This window comes from Oreochromis aureus, linkage group 12 (assembly GCF_013358895.1).
Source record: "Oreochromis aureus strain Israel breed Guangdong linkage group 12, ZZ_aureus, whole genome shotgun sequence".
NCBI classification, from domain to species: Eukaryota; Metazoa; Chordata; class Actinopteri; order Cichliformes; family Cichlidae; genus Oreochromis; species Oreochromis aureus.
In genome coordinates, this window is record NC_052953.1 from 32,498,999 (window position 1) to 32,510,186 (window position 11,188).

Sequence of the window (11,188 nt, forward strand, 5' to 3'; positions counted from 1 at the left end):
ATACATTATGTTACATTTAAGTTAAAATAAGTTATAAATGAAACTGTAGATGTATAATTTCATCTTAAAATCACAAAAAGTGTCGCTTTTATCACAAGCACGTTCCACATGAAGCTTCTTTTAATTACGGTATTCTTAGTTTTTATGATTTTCCATCAGTAAAACTATATAAATATGAAAATCATAAATCGTATTTTTCCTCTGCAGAAATTTTAGGTTCAACCTGAAAGATACAAAAGCCATAATAATAAGAAGTTAAATAAGGATTAAATTATTTAAGCATTCAGAAACTGAATAGCACAAAACAAAAACACTCAATGACTGACTTCTTATTGTCTCACAGTATTACAAACTACAGTCATATAAAACATTTTAATAAACAATTCGAAGGATAGGAACTTATCAAATCCTTCTCATTACTTCACAGTGACTGAAAAGAGAAGCTAGTTGCACCGACCACGTAAAATCGGGCAGGTATGAGCGGACTAATGTTTAGTATAAGGTAACTCCACTTGGTGTTCCTTAAGTGGTCATAAACCTCCTTTAAATGAATATGAACAACCCCACATAAGAGTTAAGTAGTCACAGGTTTTCCAAAGACCATAACACACTCTCTCCCATTAAAATTTTATTCAGAGAAAGGCAAAAATAAAAAGGACACAGGTTTAAACTCAAGTTGGGACTGAGCCTCCGACCACTGACAAATGAGATCAGTCATTTTGTGTCAAATATTTATTCTTTTAAAACGTTTATTACTGATTAAATTCATGTAGGGAAAAATGAATAGTACATCTTTGTCTCCAGTGTACAGCAAACCACAGCTGACAAGTGTCTTTCAACCACAGCACACGGCCCATGTTAACACATGTGCAGTTGGTGTGCTAATCATGTGTGTATGTTCTATATTGAATATAAACACACAAATATATTTATATATACATACACATAATGAAGAGAAATCATAAAGTGTGAGATTTGATATCATTTCGAGGCCCTTGAGGTCGCGGTGACCTTTCGACACGTATCGGGATCCCAAACCAGCTGCCAGAGGCTGCCCAGAGGAGGAAAACAAAGTGTTTCCGACAGAAGCTTGTGCAACATCAAGCTCGCTCCCAATTCCAAAGACAGGAAAAAAAAAAAAAAAAATGTCAGTAAGACATTGTACAACGCTTCGGCCTCTGTGGCAAATCCTGGCGGGGAGGGAGCGGATCCAGTGCTGCAGTTCATCCCCATTTGTTCTTACCGGTATATTAACAGTCCCACTGCGCACCACGCTCTCAACGTGGAGGGTCGCCAAAAAACACTGTCCTGTAACACTTCAATTTGAGCAGGTAGTGCAGGTCATGACCATGAAAAGCAAAGCGATAAAGCTTTAGTCGACTGTTTAGAATATTCTGCAAGAGAAAACGCAGGAAATCCAGGACAGTTTGAAAGCTAAAATGCATGGCATAACTTTTTTTTCTAAACACACCCAGTCAAACAGTGTTACATGCTCAAAAACACAAGATTGAAAACCACAGTCTGCAATGTATTTGGGAGGTTTGGGTGGTTGCACAGGTGTCTTGGCGCAGAGCTTCCATGCACCGTCGCTGGACCAAATGCAGGAGTCCATCACTGAGATGGGTGCTGATATGTGGGCATCAGGGGAGAGAAGGCTGGTTGCTGCAGGAAAAAAGAAGTAAAAGAGGGAGAGGGATGGAGGAAGCGCTTCCTGAGGACTCAATTCACCAAATGTCTGGGCCAGCCACTGGCCACTATGGCAACAGTCCAATGAGAGGCGCTGCAGCTCCTAATATTTCTTTTTTAATATATATATATATATATAATATTGGCAGTATCACGGTTTTAAAAAAAAAAAAAGGAAAAAAAAAAAAAAAAGATTTTGGGGAAAGGTTTTAAAGCAAACTCTGAAAGCATAGTAAGACTGCAGTGAAAGGTGCACGAGGAGCTCGACGTCCCAGAGCTCCAAGAGTGGTTCAACTGCTCCACTGCACTCAAAAAAAAATAAAAAAAATAAAAAATATATTATGGATGGCTCAGCACTACTGGAAGTTAGAAAGGAAACAAGGGAAAACTTGGCAAAATACAGACAAAAAAGAAGAAAAAAGTCACCAGTTCTGTCCATCAGTTTAGTTGCTAAAGGTTGACTACCAATCATCCTTCTCCTCCTCCAAGTGATTTTTTCCCCCCCAACAAGTCAAATAAAACAAAACCTACAAGTTCATGATCTGTTGGCGTGAAGCCATCGTAACACAGAAACGTTCAATGGACATGTTCAGTGGAGAGACACCTGTTCCAATAACTGCCCCCCCTCCCCTCCCTCCCCCCCAGAAAACAAACCCAAATAAATCCAGGAAAGGTGAGCCCTCCTCCTCCTCAGACGCAGAGTCCAACCTGACTCTGAATGTCCCGTGTGCAGTGGAATGAGAAGGAGAGATGACATACTGATGTGAGAGAAACAGGGTTGTGGAAGTGGATACAAATCGGAGCATTATAGCTGTCAGTTGTCAGCTTGCAGATCCTTGAACAAAAAAGTAGGACCTCAGGTCAATAGTGCCCATCTGCTGAATTCCAAATAAAACTTGATCTGATGTCTAATAAAATCTGTACAATTTGTTTTTATTAAAGTCTTCATGATTAGTTTGTCCAAAGGGGACATTTTTGCCATCTTTTTTTTTTTTTTTTTTTTAAATCTTTCACCATATATTTATTAAATCTTTATCTGCTCTTTAATTTAGATGCTCTGAGTCCCATCGTGTATGTGTGTATATGCATGTGAAGATGCCGCCCGCTTTTCTGTGGATGGCTTCGAGTTTGTTAGCAGCACTTTTTCTTTCGTTTACTGTTCCGGGTGAGTTTGACCACGTCGTTTTGTTGCTGCTGCTGCTGCTTGGCTAGCACTTCCTTCTTGGCTTTTAGCACTAGCTCCGTGATGCAGTTGAACATCTGCCGAGAGAGGCACAAACCAAAAAGCATGAACTGATTAGAGCGGTCAGATTTTTGTGTCATAATGGTGACAAAGGAGTATTTAAAGGAACAGTTCAAAGCCTCACTTGAGTCTTATTTCTAAATATGAAGTTGCAGCCTGGATAACTGAACTTAAGAATCAGGCAACAAAAATCCACCCACACTGTTCACAATGCTGGAAAACCTTTGATGATGAGCTTCCACATAGATGTTGTTATTTTGTTTTGATTAGCGAGTCTTGGGGTGGATTTGTTTACCTATGTACACAAGCAGGCTAAGAAACTATTAGGTGTTTGGAAGATCGACACCTTTCTCATTGCTATCCTATAAATCTGAAGCCAATCTAACACTCTGCAAGAAAGCAGAAGAGCACATTAACAGCTTCACTGGTTAAAAAGTAATAAAATTCACTCTTAGCTTTTCAAAAATAAGGACACTATTCTTTGTGCTGTGTGATTGTGAACCATTTTCAATAATAGCACTCACTATTGCCTTGAGGCGACTTTAGTTGTGATTTGGCGCTATATAAATAAAACTGAATTGAATTGAACTTGAATTAACTGAGTAAATGATTAGCAGATTGTTTTGGCAGGGCAAAAACAGTTACTTTCAGCGATGCTTTGTGCAGTGGCAAGCTGATCAGCAGTTATCACAGAGCTTCTGTGCATGCCTGGCATGTCTGGCGAACAGCTCCAGACAAGCTTATCAGTCTGAGGCTACAAATAACACAAAACAACGAGTTACCTCTTCAACATTTACGTTCTCTTTTGCACTCGTCTCGAAAAGGCTGATTCCCATCTGCTCTGCAAACTTCTGTGCGTCAGTCGTCTCGACCACCTTAGAGTTTGGGTCGTCGTTCTTGTTTCCCACTAAAAATAGAAAACAGTTCAGTGTAAAATAATGGAGCAAGAAATGATTCCCATATTGCCATCAAATACAAGAGGCATGCACTGGAGTGAAGGGCAGAGTCTATTTTTAAGCTAAAGAAGACGAGGTGAAAACAGTGCCAAGGTGTTTCTTTGGAGCGCACTCACCTAATATTCGGCACACGTCGTCACAGTTCTGGTTGATTTCATGTAACCATCGTTTTACATTGACAAAGGACTCAGCACTCGTGACGTCATATACCACTATGACCCCATGTGTTCCCCTGTAATATCTAAAGACAGAAGAAAGGGAAACAGTCAGCTTACAGTTTGCGACAAAGATTATTCATATAATGCTAAATCACAACAACAGTCGCCTCAAGGTGCTTTAAATTTTGAGGCAAAGACTCTACAATAATACAGAGAAACCCCCCAACAGTCATACAACACCCTTTGAGCAAGAACTTGGTGACACTGGGAAGGAAAAATTCCCTTTTAACAGGAAGACGTCGCCAACAGAACCAGGCTCAGGGAGGGGCCGTCTGCTGTGACCAGTTAGATAAAATATTTCTAATTAGCTGAACAGTTATAACCACTTCTACTTTTACTACAGAGAAATGGTAGTATAGCAGCAAGACTTGGCTAAAAGTGATGGTGAAGAGTATAAACAAGAGGGTTACCTAAAGATAACGGATAATAGACAGGGTAAAACATGGATGTAGCTTCTGTGGCGGAAAAACCTCCTTTGACCTGCATTTTATCTGAACACCACATGATGATGATGGAAAGTAACCGATAAATTTAAAAAGCTAAAACTCTGAGCTTTCAGCTAAAAGCAATGCCTCAATAGAAACTGTTAGACAAGATTAACAAATAAACAGTAGAGATAGTTTGGTAAAGGTAATAACAAATAAAAGGAATTGTTAAAGCTTAAGTTGGCAAATAAATATTTAAAAAATAATTTGTTAAAGTTAATAGATAAAAATAAAAAACACAGCAGAAATGTCTAAAACACAAAACAGACTGGTAAACTTTAAAAAAGACCGACACGATTGATGTGTGAAGTTTTTGATACCACTACACCGTGTAACAGTTATTGAAGATTTAAGTATGCAATGGTCTGACCTTCGGTATAATTTTAATTCCAAGTCGTCCCTAACCTTCTGAGCATTACAGCTTAAAGTCACACAAACAATCACTTAAGGTGTAGTTTATCAACCAGATAACTAATGTTATCCAGCAAAAGGAAAGATACTTGAAGGGGCACAACTTAATAAATACATTCATCAGGACAGAGTGTATGACTGTGTGAAGGAAAAAGCAACACCACTACATTTGTACCGCACAGACAAATGAACTGGCTTCAAAAACAGAGGCCAGATCCGAGACAGAGCGCATCCCCAGTACCACTGCACTACGCCAAACAAACACAAAGAAACTTTTGTCAGGGTTTCTCTGTGTGTGTGTGTGTGTGTGTTGTGACAGTTTGGGGATACAGCTTGTTTTGATAGGGTTTGGTGGCATCAAGGATTTACATTACATTATGTTATTAATGTAAATTAACATTATTGGGTATGTTTTTCAATACCATAAAAAACTATTCTTATTACTGAAACTGATACAAGGGTAATCTGATGAGATGTTTTGTACTGCAAAGACTGTCAATACAAGAGTAAAGTGTAAAGACCAACACAGACCAAACTGGATTCGCCTTATTTATGGAAGGAGAGTGCTTCTTATTATGCATACATGCTACAATTAGTGAAGTTCGTAGAGTCTAATTTTCCGGCTAAACAAATCAGACTAGTCAAGTAGTAAGGGAAGCAAAGCCTGTAGCTGCCTTACTTTCTTGCACACCTTCCTGTACTGACAATTGTTCTGCACTGCTCCTGCTAGCAGACTGGTATTAATAGTGCTGACTAGTATGGGTGGCAACATCTAATTGTTTAATTAAAGCTACAATGACTTTAAATAACCAATCGAACAAACAAACAAACACCACAACACACACAAAACCACTGTATCCTCAGTAAAAAGATACCACCCAAGCCTATTGTCTGGGTTTGTCCCAGATGTCCATCAATAATGGACCGACACACAGCAGGGGTGTGTGGCTGTGCGTTTATGTCTGCTCAGTGCACATGAATAAAGAACCTTAAACTGCCAAACACACAAACAGCCTCGCAGTCCAACCTGATCTCCCCTTTTCTGTAAAAGGTTAACATACTGAACTCACTGAAAGAGTCGGTGCTTCACCATGGGACCTAAATGCCCTTGGTAGGAGTCCACCTGGGGACTTTTTACTGTTGTTAATCTCATTATGTGCTCTTTTATTTACAATGTAAAACAGTAAATAATTATGAGAAAAAAACAACAGTGTAGAAGTCTCTAAAACAGAAAAAGATAAAGTTAAAGTGACATTATGCTGTGACTGAAGCCTGAGGCTGAAAGCGCACAGCTGCGCACTGACATATGGCTACCACCTCAGGTTAGTCTGCCTGAGTGGACTCAGCAGGTCACTGCCCATGATCCATCTCCACAGAAACATTCATTTAGGATCTAATGAGGCACCACGCCACTCTAGTTCAGCACAGGGAACAATCAGCCTAAATAGGCAGCCTGCTCGCTGGAGGGATTCCTGCAGAACAAGTCGCAACAATCCTTCCAAACTAGGACGGCTATGCTCCACAGGGTAGCCCCTGTGGAGCAAGCGTTAAGGATTTCATGCTTTCTGGATGATTTTAGCATTCTGATTGGCCTCCCTGCAGCAGTGCTAGTACATAAGAGTCAAACATGCCCTCCTGGTCCCATTCAAGACGATACTCGGGAGGCAAGTGACGCTCCAATATCTCCCAAGCGCAGTCTCTGTCTGCTTCAGTCAAAGTCAAAAAGGGGTGAGCATGTGAGATGACGGCAGTGTAAGCTGTAGGTCCCATCAATGATGTTTCTATCGGTGCTGCTCAGAGCACTGAGTGAGTGACTATTTGTCATGAATATAGAAACCTATGAATGCAGACTATTTCTCTTGATACAATGGCAAAGATTACTGAAATTTATTTTTAAGAGTCTAAAAACATGTTATCCATAATATAAGCAAACATTATAGTTTGATATCATTATTAGAAGCAACGTTAGTGGTCGTGGTAATAGTCATGAGCACTAAATACTGAAATCGCTTTACTTTTTCATTAGTTGGGGATCATATTCATTTCGCATCAAGGTTTTTTTTGCCCACTAACCTACCATCCGTCACGTGGAGGTCAACTACTGCTGCATCATCCAACCTTAAAACAAATGTAATAGACTCCAGACTTCCACTCGTGGTATTGCGAGCTATGTGACTTGACGTAAATGATGGGACGTCTTCTGAAAGCTTAGAGAGCATCTTTCTGTTTGGCTGCGATCAAACCACAAGACCAAACTGGAGTGATAATATTTCTATAAAAAAAAAAAGAAAAAAGCCTGCATAGACCAAAACCAAATTTATGCCGTTAACAACTGTTATCTCTGACAGACTTCATGTTTATTTGTTGTGAAAGTCGACCAACGCTTAAAAGCTCTCAAAAACAGAAATTAAAATCTGCAATAGTAGCAGCAGCACTTTTTGTGTTTTTACAGGCTTTCTAAACAGCAGTGAACTTCTGGGACAGACAGCAGTCTGTGTGTTTGGTCTAATCAGGTAAACTGTGGAGAAAAGAAAAACTGAGGCCAACGTTCCCTCTTAAGGCGTGGGAGTACCGATCACTGTGAACCCTCAGGGCACATGGACAGCAGTGTGAAACACGCTGCAAGTGTAAGAGGGTAATGACGTACACTCAGCACTGTCATGGAGCACTACAGCACGCAACAAGGAGCCTCCCTCTCACATCTGTAATTAGGATGTGTGGGGAATTCCACCCAGTTTCATAGAACAGCAATGACTTATTCTACTGCTTCCTCATATAAAACCTAATGTCAGGATCGCAAAGAGCCTTTCATGGTTTCAGATTTAATTGTTAAAACATAAACAAAAAGTTTCACTTGAAAACTCCAAGTAAAGGAGGGGGACGTGTGTGTGAATGGATCCACTTACGTTGAGGTGATGGTGCGAAAACGTTCCTGCCCTGCTGTGTCCCAGATCTGTAGCTTCACCTTCTCCCCATTGATCTCCACTGTCCGGATCTTGAAGTCCACACCGATCGTGGTGATATAGCTACCTGCGAGTGGGCACGTGAACACAAAATCGAATTTATTATGAAAACATGGAAACTAAAACGGAGATGAGTCCTGATTATTCATCGCTGCTTTGGTGGAGCCCCGCACCTGAAAATGTGTTGTCTGCAAATCGCAGGAGGAGACTGCTCTTCCCCACTCCTGAGGAGGAAACACAAGCACAGGAAGAGGTTTAAAGTACAGCGGCAAAAAAAAAAAAAAAAAAAAAAAAAACACTATAACAACTCTGCATTTTTGATACTGGCAAGTCTGAAAACACTTTTTTTTTTTGCACCACAACAGAGCAAGAGTTTTGGTTTCGCATATTATATCCTAGTTAACCAAGAGCAGCACCACGTGATGACGGCACGCACACGCACACACAAAAAAGAAAAGTGGGGGACGTCAAGCTGAATCGTTCCTCTAATCTTTGTGTAAATAAAGATTTAGTTCTTCAAGACATAAACACGGTTCTAACCTGCTGCACAGTGTACAAGCTGAAGGCTTCAGGTAAGCAAGACTACACCCTACATACTCATTCTGATGATGAAGGTAGCTCTAGAATCTTAATCAATTTAACCTCAGTGAGGCGGACACTGGGAGGCTTCTTAAAATAATCAGATATGAAACAGTGGAATTCAGAAAGAAATAAGAGTAACAAGAGATGACAGGAGAGGACAAAGAAAAAAGAGAAAGGGACTGAAAATGAGGTTAGTTTATAAGTGTGAGTAAGACTGATTGTGAGGTTACAACTGAAAGTTAGGAAGTCACTCTGCTGGCCTGAGGGGGGACTGAACCTGCAGCCCAGTTACACAGCGTCTCTATTGTGTTGTCATTTCATGTTTGATTTGTCCTTACATAAAACGCTATCAGGTTCCTGTGATCTCAGCACTACAGAGTTTTGTTCAAACATACAATGACCAAAGCTTCAAAGCAGAAAAGCATTCATCAGCTTTAACATGTCGTGTGGGCCTTTAGGTTGGCAAAAAAAACCCCAAAAAACTGTCAGGTGTAAAAATATCCAGGACACCTCTGTTGCCAGCCTGTAATTATATATCTACATCAATGGTGCATAAATTAACCACAGACCATGGAAAAAAAGGTAATACATATCTGATACATGAAATGTTGGTCAAATTTCCATTGTTCATGTGTACTGTGAAATTTTGTATGTCCTCTAACTTGTCATAGGTTAGAAGGTGTTCACGTTCAACTAACTGATTCAGTGAGTGGAGAATCTGATTCCCACCAGCAAGTAGCAGGTCTGCCAACAGAACAAGGGCACAAGGTCAGAGTCCCCCAAATAAATAAATAAAAAGCTCTGTGCAGCACTGCAGACAGTGGTGCTTCCATGCTGCAGCTGAGGGCACACTGGCCCCTGTGTGTGACATGCAGTGAAGGGCTTGCTGTACTGCCTTGTCTCTCCACTGTGAGAAGCCAGCTGATGGGGCAGTGCCAGGACCAGAGCTGTCAATGAATCCAAAGACCATTACTCACAAAAGAAGTTCAGCAGGATGAGGCTCTAGCTTCTGAGGGTGGAGTACTTTTAATTTTCCCTCTTAATGCATATTTTCCACTTAAAAACAAGAGGGGCAAACATTTCTTTCCATATATACACACAGATGTTTGTTATGCATCTACCTGTAGCTGTTTGTCCTGATTATTAACATGTTAAAAAGGTGCTAAACATAAAGAAGCAGTCAGTGTCTTTGTGCTGTTATACCTTATATACTTAGCTTATACACCAAAGGGCACTTTGGTTGACACTAACCGCGGTGTCAGTCTCACTTCACTATAGTCTGACTAACTAGATGCAAACATGTCTTTGCAGTGCAGCATTCCTCCACTCTCAACCTCCTAGGTCTCACAAGCTAACTAGCTAACTAAATAAATAACAAAACCCATTGCAACATCTTAACCGGACTTTGTTGAATTTACATCTGTGCCGGGAACTTCTTAGCATTTAACCTTCCCGGTGCAGCAAATGATAACTAACAGTTATCAACATATAACCAGACAAGGAATTGTCATGTTAGCCTAGCTCATAGTTAGCCAACACAACCTAGCTAACTGTAGATACAAACAAAAGGCCAAAACTACAACCTACTACCCCAGGAACGGTATAGGTCACAGTACGTGTTGTGTTACGGCGGTAAAATAATTGTCTACGCCGATATAAGAACGAGATAGGACATTTTCAAGAGATAAACCCGTAGTGTCTGGAGGCGGTATCCGGCCTCATCGGCTGACATGCCCAGCCCGGACACACAACCTCCGCCCTGTAGCTGACACGAAAATATGGCGGATGTGTACGTTTAACAAGTAATTTCAATGCCTAAAAGACAAAATAATACACTGCAAAAGCGCCCGGATGGTACACAGCCGGGTTAAAAGAGTACTTCTGCTTCCCCCATTGTAAAAAAAAACACGACAAGGCCCACTTCCCGTCCTGCATCCCCGGCATCGGCTTACCGCTGTCACCGATGATGAGCAGCTTGAAGAGGTAATCGTAGTCCCTGGCCATGCCGGTAGCTGGTGGCTCACCCCCGCCTTGTACCGCTTCTTTGCTCGGTTAGCTGTCGGACTCCCTCGGTGCGTAAAGAAAATCACCAGCCCCCAGATCCCCCGGTATAAAACACCACCACCACTAAGGATATCACAAACTGGTAGCCCCCCGAGCCGGCGGCGTTTTTTCTCGGGGTTTCGCGGCGTCAGCAATCCTCACCCTCCGCTGCAAACAGCCGGAAACTCCGCTTCCTCCTCTGGTGGAGCTGCACCCAACTATGACCCAGCCTCACTGCGCAGACTCGAGCTACAGCACAGCGGTTCCATCCCATTGATGAACACAAGAATCATGCCATGAGAAGCGCTGGAGACTCGTGCCGTCCCGTGGATTCACGCTTCTTTTTAATGCACTGAAAACAACTTAAACCACACAATACTGGGAAGCACGTGTTGTTAAAATCGTAGTTTAACTCCACATTGCAGTAGTTTACAGGAAGTTCAACTAAATTCGTATTTGCATAGAGGAAATTCAGTTTACCAGTTTTTTGTAATCAACTAGAAATTATTTGGAGCCATAAAAGGGGGAAGATTGTCATTTTATTTCGTTGTTGTCCCATGGTTTTTATGTATTATTTGTATTACAGTAGCTGAATTACTTT

General features: G+C 41.1%; 1 protein-coding gene across 2 annotated transcripts; it reads right to left on the bottom strand.

Moving 5' to 3' along the window:
• Positions 1-717: 717 nt before the first annotated feature.
• On the bottom strand, positions 718-10,887 carry rab35b (RAB35, member RAS oncogene family b). Of its 2 annotated transcripts, XM_031742828.2 has the most exons (6): positions 10,497-10,870; positions 8,136-8,186; positions 7,906-8,029; positions 4,002-4,126; positions 3,712-3,836; positions 718-2,946 (listed from the first exon to the last, which is right to left on the bottom strand). In XM_031742828.2, the coding sequence occupies exons 1-6, from the start codon at positions 10,546-10,548 to the stop codon at positions 2,818-2,820; spliced, it is 606 nt and encodes a 201-aa protein (XP_031598688.1). In that variant the 5' UTR covers positions 10,549-10,870; the 3' UTR covers positions 718-2,817. The 2 variants fall into 2 exon arrangements, with proteins under 2 accessions (XP_031598688.1, XP_031598689.1); XM_031742829.2 differs by lacking the exon at positions 3,712-3,836 and having other exon boundaries at positions 2,840-2,946; positions 10,497-10,887.
• Between the last annotated feature and the right edge of the window lie 301 nt (positions 10,888-11,188).